Raw genomic sequence first — 19,340 nt, forward strand, 5'->3', positions numbered from 1 at the left:
ACTATTGATTTTAAATATTTTTCTGATAAAATATGACAACGTAGCAAAAATTTATTTTTTGATATCCACTTAGTTTGTTAAAGTGAGTACCTCCTTTACATCAAAGAGAGAAGGAATAATTTTCTCATATTATTTCTGACTAGAATTTATAATGTCTAAACTGATTCTTTTAAATCTACTGTGATTGTATGTAGCAAGCTACAAATTTGCTTCTGATCCTGATGACTATTTGACTTCATTTTCTTTCTTTTTTTTTTTTTTTTTAAAGATTTATTTATTTATTTTATGTACAGCACTCTGCCTGCATATGTGACTGCAGGCCAGAAGAGGGCACCAGATCTCATTACAGATGGTTGTGAGCCACCATGTGGTTGCTGGGAATTGAACTCATGACCTCTGGAAGAGGAGTCAGTGCTCTTAACCTCTGAGCTATCTCTCCAGCCCCTTGACTTCATTTTCTAAATGACAGTATAAAGTTCTCTTTTGGAATTTAACGTTCCCTCTTGCCATCAAACGAATGAATATTTTCTTCTGAGCCAACCTTTAAATAACTGTCAAAAGTTTAATGCTCTCCAATTGCTTTATCTGTCTTAAAGAGAATAAGGAGGTATATATCGGAGGGCTTGTAACAAGGATATGAAGGTAGGAATTGATATAATTATATTAAACCTTAAAACTATGAGAAAAATTAAAGATAAGATATTCTCTTCATGAAAATGCACCATAGAGATACCTAAGTTTTTTTGCCATATGCCTTGAATTCTCTCCATTTTGTACATTTTCTCAAAGATCTTTGATTTCATCAAAGATAACTGGATGGTGTTGATTGCAGGATGACATTTAAACTCAAAGTTATTTAATAATAATAATAATATAAACAGTATATACTATAATATAAGGTAATGTCATTGGTCAAATGGGACAGTTAACAGAAATAGTTGCAATGTTAAATTTAATTCATACAATTTTAAGATATAAATGAAGCAATTTTGTCTAAGAATAATATATTCTAATAAAACATATAAACATTCTTATCTTGTTACATTACATAGTTCAAGAGATAGTATAAACTCTTACAATTGAAAATATTATTCAAATTCCTTATGTATTGCCAATACAAAAGTCCTTGAATAATTAAAGCAACTTTAAAAATAATCTAACAGAGTTTCCTGAGGGACTTATTTTTTCTTTTTCTTAAACTATTCACAAATTAACAATATTTGAAATGAATATGTTATTATGTAACTAAAATTTTCTGAACAATAATATCAATTTATAAATCATTACCAAAAAAAGTCCAGGGCCAGATGGCTTCAGTGCAGAATTCTACCAGATCTTCAAAGAAGACCTAATACCAACACTCCTCAAACCATTCCATACAATAGAAAAAGAAGGAACACTACCTAATTTATTTGATGCCATAATTACTCTGATACCTAAACCACACAGAGTCCCAACAAAGAAAGAGAACTTCAGACCAAATTTGCTTAAAAATATCGATGCAAAAATACTCAATAAAATTCTGGCAAACTGAATCCAAGAACACATTAAAATGATCATTCACCATGATCAAGTAGGCTTCATCCCAGGGATGCAAGGTTGGTTCAATATACAAAAATCCATTAAAGTAATCCACTATATAAACAAACTCAAAGAAGAAAAATCACATGATCATTTCATTCGATGTTGAAAGAGCATTTGACAAAATATGACACCCCTTCATGTTAAAAGTATTGAGAGATCAGGAGTTCAAATCCCATATCTAAACATATATAAAAGCAATATATAGCAAACCAGTACCCAATATTAAATTAAATGGAGAGATACTTGAACCAATCCCACTAAAATCAGGGACGAGACAAGCATGTCCACTCTCTCCACATATATTCAATATAGTACTTGAAGTTCTAGCAATAAGACAAATACAGGAGGTCAAGGGGATACAAATTGGGAAAGAAAAATTCTTCATATGATGTTTACAGCTTGATTGTAAAGAGAACGTCCTGACCACACAAATTATTGAAACCTTTATCACGTTTTTGTTTGCTGAGGCAAAGTCTTACTCCATAGTCTAGGCTAGCTTTGAATTTATAGTAATCCACCTGCCTCAACACCCTGAGAGCTTAAGTTATGGGTGTGAGCCAGCCTAGCTGGCTTTCCAGGAGCCTGTCTTAGCTCTCTAATATTTACACCACACTTAGAGGCTCTAACTGTGCTTTGCGGTTATGTTTTTTTTCCCTTGTCAAAGTATAGATTGCTAGGTTTTCAAGTATGAAGTGTTTAAGTCAGTGGTTCTCAACCTTTCTAAAACCGGGACCCTTTAATATTGTTCCTCATATTGCGGTGTCCCCAATCATAAAATACTTTTGTTTCTACTCCACAACTGTAATTTTGCTGTTCTTATGAATCATAACTTAAATATTTGATATGCGGTGTGTATTTTCAAATTGAACATAGTTAAAACAGACTGATCGAAAAGAGACTGTAAGTATATATTGTGAAATATTTATTTCTAATTACAAATAAGTGAAATACTGTCTTGAAGCATGGTGCAGTGTGGGTAACAGTCTTAATATAACAACAGCAAACTCTATTGCTACGTTTTGCAAACAGTGTGCACGGGAAGTCAACGTCAATGCCAAGGTTGAGATCGCTTCTTTCTCGCCAGGTCAGAAATTCTCAGGCAGTGAATTTTCAATCACAAAAAGAAGATCGCCATCTTCCAGGACAAGTCTGCTTCTGAATTCAGATTTGATAACAACGGGCTGGCGAAACTCGTTTCACAGAAATGGAAGAAGAAGGTACAACATGGTCTCAGACAGAACAGAGCGTAGTCTCAGATAGAACCCAGGAAATGACTGCAAATGCTTGCTTGATCCATAACTGTGCGACTGGCATTGCAGAGAAATCAGTTCTTGCTGCATCACTGTTAATAAGTTTAGTGAACTCTTGGGCTGTCTCAGGAACATCTTTATGTTGTCTGTTGTTGGGAGCGATGCCCTTGAAGCCCTCCATTATTGATGTTATTATTATGGTTAGAATTAAGTATGACTGGGTTCGTGGAAAATCCCCAGCCAGCTACAGAAGACTAATACAAATGTGGTGGTCAAAATGAATAATCATATGATAACGTCTGACGTTAAGATACCCAATGTGATGACCTGTAACCTTTCTGAAAAACCAACATCCTACTGACTAATAGATATGACAAACCTGTGACCTTTCTGACATCCTGTCAACATCAGCAAATTCCCTGACCACACGAGTACTGTGTCCTTGGCCTGCGTAAATGTTTCTTATTCATATGCCTTGAATTCTCTCCATTTTGTACAGAATACATAATATTTTCTCAAAGATCTTTGATTTCATCAAAGATAACTGGATGGTGTTGATTGCAGGATGACATTTAAACTCAAAGTTATTTAATAATAATAATAATAATAATAATAATAATATAAACAGTATACGCTATAATATAAGGTAATGTCATTGGTCAAATGGGACAGTTAACAGAAATAGTTGCAATGTTAAATTTAATTCATACAATTTTAAGATATAAATGAAGCAATTTTGTCTAAGAATAATATATTCTAATAAAACATATAAACATTCTTATCTTGTTACATTACATAGTTCAAGAGATAGTATAAACTCTTACAATCAATTGAAAATATTATTCAAATTCCTTATGTATTGCCAATACAAAAGTCCTTGAATAATTAAAGCAACTTTAAAAATAATCTAACAGAGTTTCCTGAGGGACTTATTTTTTCTTTTTCTTAAACTATTCACAAATTAACAATATTTGAAATGAATATGTTATTATGTAACTAAAATTTTCTGAACAATAATATCAATTTATAAATCATTACCAAAAAAAGTCCAGGGCCAGATGGCTTCAGTGCAGAATTCTACCAGATCTTCAAAGAAGACCTAATACCAACACTCCTCAAACCATTCCATACAATAGAAAAAGAAGGAACACTACCTAATTTATTTGATGCCATAATTACTCTGATACCTAAACCACACAGAGTCCCAACAAAGAAAGAGAACTTCAGACCAAATTTGCTTAAAAATATCGATGCAAAAATACTCAATAAAATTCTGGCAAACTGAATCCAAGAACACATTAAAATGATCATTCACCATGATCAAGTAGGCTTCATCCCAGGGATGCAAGGTTGGTTCAATATACAAAAATCCATTAAAGTAATCCACCATATAAACAAACTCAAAGAAGAAAAATCACATGATCATTTCATTCGATGTTGAAAGAGCATTTGACAAAATATGACACCCCTTCATGTTAAAAGTATTGAGAGATCAGGAGTTCAAATCCCATATCTAAACATATATAAAAGCAATATATAGCAAACCAGTACCCAATATTAAATTAAATGGAGAGATACTTGAACCAATCCCACTAAAATCAGGGACGAGACAAGCATGTCCACTCTCTCCACATATATTCAATATAGTACTTGAAGTTCTAGCAATAAGACAAATACAAGAGGTCAAGGGGATACAAATTGGGAAAGAAAAATTCTTCATATGATGTTTACAGCTTGATTGTAAAGAGAACGTCCTGACCACACAAATTATTGAAACCTTTATCACGTTTTTGTTTGCTGAGGCAAAGTCTTACTCCATAGTCTAGGCTAGCTTTGAATTTATAGTAATCCACCTGCCTCAACACCCTGAGAGCTTAAGTTATGGGTGTGAGCCAGCCTAGCTGGCTTTCCAGGAGCCTGTCTTAGCTCTCTAATATTTACACCACACTTAGAGGCTCTAACTGTGCTTTGCGGTTATGTTTTTTTTCCCTTGTCAAAGTATAGATTGCTAGGTTTTCAAGTATGAAGTGTTTAAGTCAGTGGTTCTCAACCTTTCTTTTTTTTTTTTTTCTTTTTTTTTTTTTTATTAACTTGAGTATTTCTTATATACATTTCGAGTGTTATTCCCTTTCCCGGTTTCCGGGCAAACATCCCCCTCCCCCCTCCCCTTCCTTATGGGTGTTCCCCTCCCAACCCTCCCCCCATTGCCGCCCTCCCCCCATAGACTAGTTCACCGTGGGTTCAGTCTTAGCAGGACCCAGGGCTTCCCCTTCCACTGGTGCTCTTACTAGGATATTCATTGCTACCTATGGGGTCAGAGTCTCAACCTTTCTAAAACCGGGACCCTTTAATATTGTTCCTCATATTGCGGTGTCCCCAATCATAAAATACTTTTGTTTCTACTCCACAACTGTAATTTTGCTGTTCTTATGAATCATAACTTAAATATTTGATATGCGGTGTGTATTTTCAAATTGAACATAGTTAAAACAGACTGATCGAAAAGAGACTGTAAGTATATATTGTGAAATATTTATTTCTAATTACAAATAAGTGAAATACTGTCTTGAAGCATGGTGCAGTGTGGGTAACAGTCTTAATATAACAACAGCAAACTCTATTGCTACGTTTTGCAAACAGTGTGCACGGGAAGTCAACGTCAATGCCAAGGTTGAGATCGCTTCTTTCTCGCCAGGTCAGAAATTCTCAGGCAGTGAATTTTCAATCACAAAAAGAAGATCGCCATCTTCCAGGACAAGTCTGCTTCTGAATTCAGACTTGATAACAACGGGCTGGCGAAACTCGTTTCACAGAAATGGAAGAAGAAGGTACAACATGGTCTCAGACAGAACAGAGCGTAGTCTCAGATAGAACCCAGGAAATGACTGCAAATGCTTGCTTGATCCATAACTGTGCGACTGGCATTGCAGAGAAATCAGTTCTTGCTGCATCACTGTTAATAAGTTTAGTGAACTCTTGGGCTGTCTCAGGAACATCTTTATGTTGTCTGTTGTTGGGAGCGATGCCCTTGAAGCCCTCCATTATTGATGTTATTATTATGGTTAGAATTAAGTATGACTGGGTTCGTGGAAAATCCCCAGCCAGCTACAGAAGACTAATACAAATGTGGTGGTCAAAATGAATAATCATATGATAACGTCTGACGTTAAGATACCCAATGTGATGACCTGTAACCTTTCTGAAAAACCAACATCCTACTGACTAATAGATATGACAAACCTGTGACCTTTCTGACATCCTGTCAACATCAGCAAATTCCCTGACCACACGAGTACTGTGTCCTTGGCCTGCGTAAATGTTTCTTATTCCCCCTCCCTCTGTTACCCATGTTATGGTATAAATTCAGCCTTGGGGAAAAATAAAATTGTCGCCTTGGTCAGACTCTTGTCTTGGCGTCCTTCTTCGAGTCTCTCGTCCCCCATTCTCTTCCAGGTACCTTCAGTACCCTCATTGACAGTCTATGAATGGGCTTCTGGCAAGTGCAAATGAACTGTTTGGTATTTTGGAAAATTCAATGAAATTTCGTCTGTAAGCATGGGCAAGTGTTTGTTCTCAGAAATTATCATCGTAATCCTTTCATCTGGTCAGTGTCATGCTCCTCAAAGACAGCAGAAAAAGTAGGCAGCATATAAAGTTTATTTTCATCCAATTCCTTTTTTTTTCTTCGCCAAACCTCAAGTTTCATCTGGAATGACCATATTTATTCAGATAAATTGAGGCATGCTGCATTTGTCCTTGCAATGATAAATTTGACTCATTCAAGATGGCAAAAATGTCAACCAAGTAAGTTATTTTCTGAAATTCACTTTGTTTATTCTTTTCTCATACAGTATTTCCTGTCTGCAGCCTTCCCTCCCTTACATCTTCCTCCCGTTCAGATTCACTGCTCCTCTGTTTCCTTTCATAAAAGAGCAGGATTCCCAGTGATATAATGAAACATGACGTAACAAGATGCAATGAGACCAATCACAAACTGTCATATCCAGGGTAGATGAGTAACTCAGTAGGAAAAGGGCCCCAAGGGCAGGCAAAAGAGTCATAGACTCTCCATCCCCCACTCATATTGTTAGGAGTCCCACAAAAATCTCGAGTTACACAACCATAGCATATACGTATCCACAGACCAGACACTCTATGTGATTGCTGCTTCAGTCTCTGTGAGCCTCTAGGAGCCCTGTTTAGTTGATTCCATGGGTTGTTTTCTCTTTGTGTCCCTGACTCAACTGACTGTTACAATCCTTCCTCCCCATCTTCTGCAACACTTTTATTGCTGAAAAGTTCTTTGAACTGTGGTCATGCTTTCTGATTAAAAAAACGCTTTTAAGTTTTGTACCCAGATCCCACCGGGAGAGAGCTGGTCTCCCAGGAGTGCTGACACACCTGAGAACACAGGTAAGACAACCACTTCTGCTCCGAGTGACCCATCCAGAGCACTTAGGACACAGGAACCGAGGAGCAGTGTGGGTAAGATTCTTCTGGTTTCCATCTGTGCTTGGAGTTGACCCTGTGCCATAGCTCTCTGTATCCAGGTCCAGCTAGGAGAGAGCTGGTCTCCCAGGAGTTTACAGGAGGGCCAAAGAACTGGCAGAGACAGCAAGACCAGCTAACACCAGAGATAACCAGATGGCGAGAGGCAAGGACAAGAACTTAAGCAACAGAAATCAAGGCCACTTGGCATCATCAGAACCCAGTTCTCCCACCAGAGCAAGTCTTGGATACACCAACAGACCGGAAAAGCAAGATTCTGCTTTAAAAAATCACATCACATGATGATAGTAGAGGACTTTAAGAAGGACATAAATAACTCCCTTAAAGAAATACAGGACAACACAAATAAAGAGGTAGAAGCCCTTAAAGAGGAAACACAAAAATCCCTTAAAGAAATACAGGAAAACACAGTCAAACAGGTGAAGGAATTGAACAAAACCATCCAGGATCTAAAAAATGGAAATAGAAACAAAAAGAAATCACAAAGTGAGGCAACCCTAGAGATAGAAAACCTAGGAAAGAGATCAGGAGTCATAGACACAAACATCACCAACAGAATACAAGAGATTGAAGAGAGAATTTCAGGGACAGAAGATACCATAGAAAACATTGACACAACCATCAAAGACAATGCAAAAAGCAAAAAGACCCTAACCCAAAATATCCAGGAAATACAGGAAATACAATGAGAAGATCAAACCTAAGGATAATAGATATAGAAGAGAGTGAAGATTCCCAATTTAAAGGACGAGTGAATATCTTCAACAAAATCATAGAAGAAAACTTCCCTAACCTAAAGAAAGAGATGACCACGAACATACAAGAAGCCTCCAGAACTCCAAATAGATTGGATCAGAAAAGAAACTCCTCCCATCACATAATAGTCAAAACAGCAAATACACAAAAGAAAGAATATTAAAGCAGTAAGGGAAAAAGGTCAAGTAACATATAAAGGCAGACCTATCAGAATTACACCAGACCTCTCACCAGAGACTATGAAAGCCAGAAGATCCTGGACAGATGTCATGCAGACCCTAAGAGAACACAAATGCCAGCCCAGGCTACTATATCCAGCAAAACTCCCCATTACCATAAATGGAGAAACCAAGATATTCCATGACAGAACCAAATTTACACAATATCTTTCCACAAATCCAGCCCTACAAAGGATAATAGATGGAAAACTCCAACACAAGGAGGGAAACGACACCCTAGAAAAAGCAAGAAAGCAATCATCTTTCAACTAACGCAAAAGAAAAGAGCCACACAAATATAATTCCACTTCTAACAACAAAAATAATAGGAAACAACAATCACCATTTCTTAATATCTCTTAACATCAATGGACTCAATTCCCCAATAAAAAGACATAGACTAACAGACTGGATATATAAACAGGACCCAGCATTTTGCTGCATACAGAAAGCGTACCTTACTGACAAAGACAGACACTTCCTCAGAGTAAAAGGCTGGGAAAAAAATTTCCAAGCAAATGGTCCCAAGAAAGCAGCTGGAGTAGCCATTCTAATATCAAATAAAATCGGCTTTCAACCAAAAGCTATAAAAAAAGATGACCTCATGCTCATCAAAGGAAAAATCCACCAAGATGAACTCTCAATTCTGAATATCTAAGCTCTGAATGTAAGGGCACACACGTTCAGTATATGCAAGAGCATATACGTTCTTTGAACTTTACTAAAGCTCAAAGCACATATTGCGTCTCACACAATACTAGTGGGCGACTTCAACATCCCATTCTTATCAATGGACAGATCATGAAAACAGAAACTCAACAGAGACACAGAAAAAACTAACAGAAGTTATAAACCAAGTGGACTTAACAGATATCTATAGGACATTTCATCCTAAAAAAAAAAAAAAAAAAAAAAAAAAAAAAGAATATACCTTCTTCTCAGCACCTCATGGTACCTTCTCGAAAAATGACCATACAATTGGTCACAAAACAGGCCTGAACAGATATAAGAAGATAGAGATAATCCCATGCATTCTATCAGATCACTACAGAATAAGGCTGGTCTTCAATAACATCACAAAGTCCACATACACATGGGTTGCATTGCTTAACAATTTGAGTCACAGACAGACCCCCAACCTTCTGTGGAATTACTACCCTCATTTCTGTGATGAGTGACGTATTAGCCAGGAACAATATTTTCAAGATATTGTTTTAATAGACCTTCCCCCTCAGGCGCAAATAAATCATGACTCCTTTACACAGGTTAGAAGACAGATTTAGACTTGATGGGAGAGTGCGACTAAATCACAGTACAATGCTTGGAAAGTTTACCTCCTTCTAATGTCATATTTCTTTCTAAATGGCCATGATGAGTGACTGTTATAGAAGGTTCATGAAAGCAGTGGAGTATTTAAAAAAGTTAAGACTTTACGACAGGTTTCAAAAATATCTGAAAGTCCGCATATACGTTCAAGCTTAATAGTTCTGTATCATAATACCCTCTAATAGTTTTCAAGAACCTTTCTTGGCAATTAAAAAATTAACTGGGGTTGGGGATTTAGCTCAGTGGTAGAGCGCTTACCTAGCTAGTGCAAGGCCCTGGGTTCGGTCCCCAGCTTTGGAAAAAAAAATTAACTAAAGCTAAAGAGAGATAAAAAGAAAACCAAATGAAATGTGTGAAGATTATGAGGTATAAGTTGAAAATGAGTATGTGGGCTGAAGAACAAGGGCAGACTCTTATTTAAAGCTACCTAGAGTTTAGACAATGAGAGATTATTGAAGAGGCTGCCTCCCTCCTTCTGCAACCAGGTAAAATCGTTCTACTCATGATGGTTGGGGAACTGTCTCCTACTGTGGCAAGGTGACCTCCAAAACCACAGAAGATGGGGATAAAGCTGGATGGTCTGCAGAGAATTTACCCATCTTTTACTTCTTTGAAAGGGATTTATATTTGATGCTTTGTTTCTAATAATTGTGTGCTACTGAGGCCATGTTTCATGTCGGATCCCCGAGCCTTAATCAATTTGTGAAAAGGCATTTGCATGAGTTTCCAAGGACCCGTGGTATACCATGTGGACAGTAGCTCACTGTAGGACCAGCCTGGTACCATTTGCTGTTTCAGTACTGGAGATTTAGCCCAGAGTCTCGTATGAAGCAGGCAAATGCTCCATCCTGGGAGCTAATGCACCAAGCCTGTACCAGTGCAGCTTTTACTAGTGCGAGGAAGCAGCGCTGTGTGTTGCGATGTGTGCAAAATAAGCTGCAGATCCAGGGAGAGCTGACCGCTCACTCTCACCCGCTAAACTTTCTATTTAACCGTGAATCACAAAAACAGTACATTAATTAGCTCTCTGTCACCAAAAGACCTGAGTTTTGGAGCTCTTAATCCACAGTCTCTAGGTTCCGTTGTTCCAACTCTGTCTATGCAACACATCGTGATAGGCTGTGTGCTGGGGGAAGCTACCGGCCTCCCAGGGGACGTCAGACGAACACAGCACAACAAGATACAATAAGGCCAAGCACGAAAACTCACATTAAGGCTTGGCGAGGCAACGGAGTAGGAGGAAAAGGGTCCCAAGAACAGGCAAACGAGTCAAAGACACTCCCACCCCCACTATTAGGAGTCCCACAAAAAAACCCAAGCTAAACAACTACACTATATTTGTAGAAGACCTAAGGTAGAACCACGTAGATTCTGTGATTGCTGCTTCAGTCTCTGTGAGCCTCCATGGGCCCTGCTGTTTTCTCTAGCTGGTTTCCACAAGTCTTCCTCCCCACTTTCCAGAGTTTTCTTTGAGCTCAGAGGGTGGGAAGACGGTATCGATGGAGACCTCCAACCTGGGCTCTCTCTCTGCCTCATACAAGACCTACACATTTTATGTTCTTTCCTGTAGTTTTGTATTTCCACAGTTATGGAATTCATAAAAGAGGTTTGAGATTCAGAAAAACATATAGAAACCACTCTCACATATAGCTTCAGCTCTTATCAGTGCCGATAACAATGACATTTATTTGGTCTTCCTAATAAAACGAAACCAAAGGTTTGGAAAGCAGCGTTCCATGAGGATTATTTCCTTTTTGGGTCCAGTGTTTAATTCCTTAAGCAAAGCCAGCACAACACATGTAGCGCTCAGTTTTCTGATTATGGCTCCTGGAGGCCGGGAGACGTGTTAGATGTTTTCTCTTGATCACTGTGAGGTTTGGGCCTCTAATGCCTCCCCAGAGCAACTACACGGAGCCATGAGCTTCTTCAAGGCTGTGTTTCATGAAGGGGCTCATTTACTTACCCATCTCTTTAGAATGGCTTTTCCAGACTACTCCTTAAGGAGTAGTCTCTTGCTGGAGGATTGACAAACCCATTTGAGGTTAACTCTTAAGGAGAAAATAATAGTATAGATGGTTGAAATATTTTTGTAGTGGGCTACAGTGTCATGTCTCTCCCTAGTGCCAAAGGTAGATTGGATTCTTTTCTTTTCTTTTTTGGAGCTGGAAACCGAACTCAGGGCCTTGCGCTTGCTAGGCAAGCGCTCTACCACTGAGCTAAATCCCCAACCCCAGATTGGATTCTTTTGACCAGGAGGAAATAATGTCTCTTTATTAGACATAAACAGAGCTCCGATAGCCATCTTTGATGTCCTATAAGGCCACCATTATAGGGCCAACCCCTAACAGGAATTAAGGGCCTAAAATCATTGAGGAAATAGGTTGAAATTGGGAAATAGATACAACTTGTTTGTTCCACAAAAATCCAAAGATCCATCTCCAGATGATCCAGAGCTTGGTGTCTGCTTTGCAACCCTCCTTTCCATGTTCACCTAGCCTCAAGGTAGAAGTGTCATTTAGAAACTGGAGCTACTCTGAACTAGCATATTTTTTTGTCCTTCGGCTAGGACAGAACAAAGGCCATTCCTGATTTGAGTCAAGAGCGAGAATTCTCTTTCAGGTTCCCTGCCCCCGAGCCTCCAGTAACTTCTTTCTGTCTCCTGCCCTCAGCAATTTCACATTTGGGAAGTCTGAGACCCATGCAGAGGCACACAGTTCACTGTAAAGGGTCTGTTTCACACCTGAGGTTTCAGTAGCCCATGGATACCTTTCAGTTGCTTCTGTGTATGTTTGAAATTAATGGCAGACTAGTAGATCCATAGCCACCATCAGCTGCTCATAACAGAAACATGGTTTAAGAATTCTCTCCATTTTAGAGTGATACAAAAGCTCGAATACGATTCAAACATTCTTGATCTGGCCATTCTTTACATTTTGGGAATGTAAAACAACAGAGAATTTCCAAGAATGCTCATGTTACAAAAAGGCACGGGCTTTACGAAATTGGTTTTAGAGTTTTTGAAAGTTTTCTTTGATTCCAAGCTGCTCCATGTCCACTTTTTCTTATTTCTGATGCAAGAGCTATGATTCCTAAGTCCCTGGCCTCTTCCAGAGAATCTGCCTGCCCATAGGGGATGGCACGTGTTAAGTTGCTATGGTTTTGATTTAGAAGGCTTGTGGAGAAAGCCAATGCACTGTGTCCCGTGGGAATTTCAGAAATAGTTGTCCCTGGTTTTGTATCTTTAAATTAGAAGCTCTTTGTGGTGGCGGGCTATTCTTTTAGCAGTATGCACTGCTAAGCATGATATACCCACTCTGCTATGTAAATAAAGACATTATTGTTGGAATAATGCAAGGCAGGGGATGTCTCTTCGGGTAGGCTTATCTGCCAATCTGTGTTTAGTTGGCTTTTCAGCCCACCCATTGTAATTACCACCTTTCAGTCTTCCGGAATAGGGATCTGGGAAGGGGATTCATTCCAACTGGGTTACTTAAATGGGAATTTTCCACATATACAGTATCTCCTCCTCAGATCGCAAATCCACTCCCCCATCCTTCCTGTGTGCTTTAGAAGCCCTCCGCAGACTATTATTATGAGCTGAAGGGCAGGTTTCAAGCTCCCCCTGCTTCTGAGCTGGTGCAGCCGTCAGTAAGCTGCGTGCATTTCAGATCGCTACTCCTCGTTCTAATTTCACTGGGAATTGTGCTAACTTTAAGAGTGCGAATTGTTTCAGGAGCTAAGTTGGCAAACGCTGAATATCAGGTCTGTTGCATGTTGTCTGGCCTTTTTATAATTGGACACTATTTAATATAGATGGTTTGATGGGTGTTATAACTAAAGATTTTATTAAATATGTCACATAAGCTGTTTTGAGGTTCTTAGGAATGTAGCCAAGGGCCTTGTGCATGCTAGGTAATCATTCTTTACTCAGCCACATCTATAGCTTTAATTTTTTTTTAAAACAAGACGTTAAAATATTAAATACAAAGGGAAACATTATCATCCACTGTGGTAGACCCTGTAACATTCATGATCTTCAGGAATTTTGCAATATCCTTCCTTTTGCCCTCAAAGCTCGTGGCTGAGAAATAGATATTTGGAGTTGAGTCTACAGTTGAAGGCCTGTGCTACACCAGGATGAGTTTCCCTGCATTTTCTTTTTTTTTTTTTTTTTTTTTTTTTTTTTTTTTTTTTTGGTGGTGCACGCCTTTAATCCAAGCACTCAGGAGGCAGAGACAGTGAGTTTGAGAGTTTGAGGCCAGCCTGGTCTACAGACAGTTCCAGGACAGCCAGGACTACACAGTAAGATCCTGTCATCATATCATCATCACAACAAGTACTACTACTCCAGGAGCATCTCCGACTGCCCAGCGGACCACACATCCAACAGCAGGTGAGGCTGTGACAACTTTGAAGAGAGGCAGATCCTGCGCTGAGACTTGCAATGATGTCAGCGGTCAAAGGTCTGAGTCTGAGTCGCTGCAGCTCCAGGGGCTGGCCAAGGCCTAGAGTAGATTCCCCTGGGCGTGTAGGAAGTAGGCCCTACCTCCAGCCACTGTGCTAACTGGCCACGGCCAAGTCTGCCTATGGTACCAATAGGGGATCAATAACCCTGAGCCTGGATAGATACCCTTGTTTACCTTTGGAAGCAATTGGTTCTGTCTTGACACAGCCAGAAGAGACTGCCACCCAGTGGTCAGATGGTGAACAGCAAATCGGCCCCAGGGTGGCCTTGCAGGAAGAGGGAGGGAGGATTCCTCAGTACCAAAGTGACCTCGCAGGGCCCTTGCCAAGGGTTAAGCCTGCTCATCGCATTCCAGCATCAGGACTTCCAAGTCCTGGCCTGGGTCCCCTGTCGGAATATTTGCTCCTGGGGCTTGGGCATTTTCCACCCAGGGTATGGTTTCACCCTTGACCTCATTGCTGTCCACTCAGTAGTTCCTGGTCCTTTTCTGTTATGTGTATATATTATATATATAATATATTATATGTTATATACAGCAAGTTCAAACACCCCTCAGCACAGCATCTACACAGTAGCGCAAACCCATCTAGCCCTGAAGCCCCTGCCATGTGCACGGTTAATGCCAAGCCACAGCTTCCTCTCCCACAGAGTAGGGCAGCCAAGCAGCCCTGGACCCAGGTCTGCAGAAGGTACCAGAAGGGAAGACAGGCAGCTAATGGCCCTGCAGCAAATCACAAGCTAACTGGTGCCACCATCTTGATCCCAGGGTAACAGGCAGGCGGTGACTGTGGTCTCCAAGGCCAATCTCAGGTTGAAATTCGCCTGCAGGTCTGATGCCCACACCCAGACAAGCAGATCCTATTACAAGCTTTGTTTGCTAGAGCTTGATTCCGAGAAGAATCATAACATGCACAGCAGTGTACTTGCACACAACCTGTTAGAAACCCCAACAGGAGAGGGCTGTATTTTATCGCCTCGCATATGAAAAGCTGACATGAGCTGCCCAGGGCTGGCTCTTCAGCCCAGACTCAGGCTCCTTTCTGCTCTGCCCTCATGTCTGCAAGTCCTCATCTTCATGCTCTCATGATTCCAGGCAGGAAGAGAGCAGGGAGCCTTGAGTGTTCTACACATCAGCCGGACCTGCTTTTAAAGTGCCCTTTCCTGCAGGTTTCTCCCAGTACCACCCTTTACACGCCTTAACTACCTGCCCCAGTGTGAAGGGGAGGGGAGCACGTGGCATTTAGCCAAGTTTCTCCAGTAAGCCTGAGGCTCCATCGGTGAGGAGGGAAGAGGGCGTACTGGAGAACGAGGGGCAGTCCCCAGTGCAGCTAATACTCAGGGAGGGTGACCTCCCTTAAAAACTCAAGATCCCAAGATTCCACCTGACTGGTGCTCCTTCCTTCCCCTCCACACCCAACCTCCTGCCAAAGCCTTGAACCAAGCACATCTGGGCTATGTCCGCGGCAGTCAGCGGCATGTGGAACTTCTCAAAGTGACTTCATTTGCCACTTTTATTGATCAGGTGGGTGGTCTGGCTTCTTTTCTTACCGCATTTTGTAATAACCCTGTGCTCTTGGAGAGGATCCCTGAGATGCACAGGGATGGACTCTCTCACTCCACCCAGCTTGTGTGGACAAGTCCCAGCCTGCTGGGCCCTGGCATGAGACACTCTGCAGGGACCGGGGAGCACTTTGGTTCATGACTTGGGGAAGCCAGAGACTCTGAAGACAGCATGGAGCCTCGACAGCTAGAGGGGACTTGGGCTCAGGACAGGTCCCCTTGGCCTCTGCCTCTCCCAGGACACCAGTATTCAACTACACCGTCCAGTGGCACGGAAGAGGCAGCCTCACACCACCTCCACAGTCACTGGACCTTTGACCCGAGGAGAGCTTGGTTTGTCCTCAGGGATGCATGCATGGCCTAGGAGCAGCACTGGGGACCTTGCTGACCACCATGCTCACAGACAGGCAGGACAGGCTCCTGAGTTCCTCCTCTGGCACATGGGAAGCAGCAGTCGCTTTAATGTTGTGTCCCAGGAAGCTTTACAGATTTTACTACCTCCTGAGGCTAGCGCTGGGCACAAGCACTGGGCTAAGATTGCAATGAACGATGGGTCCAGAATGTTGAGAGCGCTTACCCAAGAAGGAAGGTGTGTGGCTGTCCGCCTTGGATTGCCTCCGTTCTCTGAAGCTGGCTCTAGGTTCCCCATACCCCGCACCCTTCTGGACCACCCGCCTGCTCACCTGCCTCCCCACAACCTCCTGCACTCAGCATCCACCCTCATACCACCCAGCTGTGGTCACACCCCTTCCATCGCTCCAGAGTCTCTGAGACCAGCTGACAGGTCCTCACTGAGCCCTCTCTCTCTCCTGACAAGGGAAGGACAATGGAGATCTCATCTTGTGAGGCCTTTAGTAGAAAAGCACAGGGCACGCAGCCCTGCCCGCAGGTTACACTCAGGGAGCAGAAAGGGAATAAATAAGTATCATCCAGCTGGGGTGAACACCGGCTTCTCTTCCGGATGGCTGGGGCAGAGGTCAGCACACCTGGGCCATCATCGAAGTTACCATGGTATCAAAGGCCCTAGACTGGATTCGGTCTCCTGGGTTGTAGAAGGGGTTGCACATCACATCTGTGTAGGAGTTATGCAGCTTCCGGAACATACTGCGGATCTCATTGTCCCGCAGGGCCGTATTGGAGGAATCCACCACCATGACAAATTTCACCTTGGAATTGGTCACATAGCCGTATACCTTGTAGTCCTCGGTTGGGTAGAGCAGGCCCAGGTACAGCTCTCTCTGGTCCACCAGTGCTTTCCCCTTCGCAGAGATCTTCTCATCCACCACGTCCAGAGACGTGTGCACCATGTAGTGGAACTTGAGTTCGTTCTCTGTGGGAGTGCTTCGGATGTACAGAGGGTAATTCTCCTTGGCGATCACCGCGATGCACACTGCCTTCCCTGCATTTTCTTATTTATGGGAGCCTGCAGTGTACCACACTGTGACACATTTGTAAAGGAAGCCACAGCTTCTCCCGCTTTATGAATGGCTCTTATGTTGCAAAATTTACAAGGTGCATAATCCAGTTAGAAATTCATTTTTATCCACTGTTTTCCATCCCAAGTCTCCCTTCTCAATCACATTTGTTAGCCCTCATCTGCATTTCTTATCTCCTGCCTATGTTGTAAGTTTCTACTTCTACCTCAGAAAGACCTTGGGGGAACTCACAGAGAACTCTGGGGAGCATTTTCTTGAACCCATGCCTTTTTTCCCCCATCTTTATTAACTTGGGTATTTCTTATTTACATTTCGATTGTTATTCCCTTTCCCGGTTTCCAGGCCAACATCCCCCTAATCCCTCCCGCTCCCCTTCTATATGGGTGTTCCCCTACCCATCCTCCCCCCATTACCGCTCTCCCCCCAACAATCATGTTCACTGGGGGTTCAGTCTTGGCAGGACCAAGGGCTGAACCTATGCCTTTTAAATGTCACATCATCTCAGTTTGTTGACCTTTCCCCGTGTCTTTCATATTCTTTTTGAAATGGAACAGCAATAATGATCACCAAAATTATTAATAGGTACAATTGTAAATATATAATATACTATTAATAATATTACTGCCACTTTAATTCTTGATGCTGGATATTGCTAGCTTTCTATTCTTTTTTTTTTTTTTAGATTTATTCATTTATTATATATAAGTACACTGTAGCTGTCTTCAGACACACCAGAAGAGGGCATTAGGTCTCATTACAGATGGTTGTGAGCCACCATGTGGTTGCTGGGAATTGAACTCAGGACCTCAGGAAGAGCAGTCGGGTGCTCTAACCACGGAGCCATCTCTCCAGCCCAGCTAGCTTTCTATTTTAAGGTTAATTTCTTTCATCATTTTTTTTGTTTTCTTTATTCTTCTCTCATTCAATATATCCTGCCTGCAACTTCCCTTCCCTCCACTCCTCCTATCTCCTCCTCCCCTCCCATTTTCCACAGATTAACTCCTTCCCTGACCACCTCCACTGCCCTGAGAAGAGCGGGCCTCCCAGGGTCTTCCATTTCTGTTGTTTACCATAGGACAGTTCCAGTTAACTTAACCTGGAAAGTTCTGAGTCATAGTTCTGAGTCATGGTTACTTCTTGTTCCCTCTCTCTTTCTCCTTGTAATTAGTCAGTTAAAGTTTTCTTGTCTTTCTGAGTAGTGTCTTCTCCCTCACCCTTTCTTTCCCATTGTCACTCCTCTAAGTCTTTTTTTATCGTTGGCCTGTTCTGTAGGCTTCAAGTTCTTGTCTTCCCTCTGCAGAAGAAACTCTGAGGCAGTTTAGGTATTGCTAACCTGACTGGTGCATAAAGGCAAAACTAGAGACATTGATATAAGACCTGATGTCTCAGTTTGCTACTAAGCTGACTGCTAATGGAGGTGACGTAAATGCTGGCTAGATGTCTACAGCATTGTGTCTGGTTTGCCACAGTGCACTGTTATAGAAAGCTGTGCATATGGGCCAGGACACCCATGGGGTAAACAGAGCCTGAAGGAAGTTCTGTTTTATAGAAAGTCTCTGACGAAATATCATCTCACACAGACATTCTGCTTTAACTATTTCTGGACTCTAATTTTGTGTAGATCTGGCAAGAACGATTCTATCTTGATACCAGCAACTCTCACACTTTCTTCCTTGTCTAGAACAGCTATCTTTTAAAGGTGGGTAAACTTTTGAGCCTCATGGATTAATCTTACTTTGTTTTACTCCCTTCTGGTTGTTATACTTAAAACCAGCCAGGACTGTTTCTCACACTTCGAATGTCTTTTTCCCCCAAATGCACTTCATTCTTCCACCTTTCCTTTCCTGTTTGCTATTAAAGGAAACACAAAACCAACCAACCAAGTAACCAATTGACCATCCTACCACCCAAACAAACAAAAATAAGAACCCTGCAGCCGCAATGAAGCACTTGCCATAGAAAGGCTTTGAGACATTAAAAAAAAAAATATATAGTTGCATCTCCCAGCATGCCCATGTAACTGGAGCTAACGTGAATTATTATGCTGAGATGATACATGACATAGTTGAATTCTGTTTAAAGAGTTTTGGACTGCAGAGACTTAGTAACCAGTATTGGTAATACCAGAAAAAGTCCTGCCTAGAATATGACCCTTCAGCTGAGCTCTAAAAGTAAAGAAGAAGGAAGATCATTCCAAGCAGAAGAACACATACATCTGTGAGAGAGACCATGCACA

General features: G+C 41.3%; 1 protein-coding gene across 1 annotated transcript; it reads right to left on the reverse strand.

Annotated features, from left to right (window-relative positions):
- Nucleotides 1-16,501: 16,501 nt before the first annotated feature.
- Trappc2ll1 (trafficking protein particle complex subunit 2L like 1) lies at nt 16,502-17,057 on the reverse strand. Its single transcript, XM_017592362.3, has one exon. It carries the CDS (start codon nt 16,973-16,975, stop codon nt 16,646-16,648), a length of 330 nt encoding a protein of 109 aa, XP_017447851.1. The 5' UTR covers nt 16,976-17,057; the 3' UTR covers nt 16,502-16,645.
- Nucleotides 17,058-19,340: the final 2,283 nt, after the last annotated feature.

The sequence above is a fragment of the Rattus norvegicus genome, chromosome 19 (assembly GCF_036323735.1).
Source record: "Rattus norvegicus strain BN/NHsdMcwi chromosome 19, GRCr8, whole genome shotgun sequence".
Taxonomy (NCBI): Eukaryota; Metazoa; Chordata; class Mammalia; order Rodentia; family Muridae; genus Rattus; species Rattus norvegicus.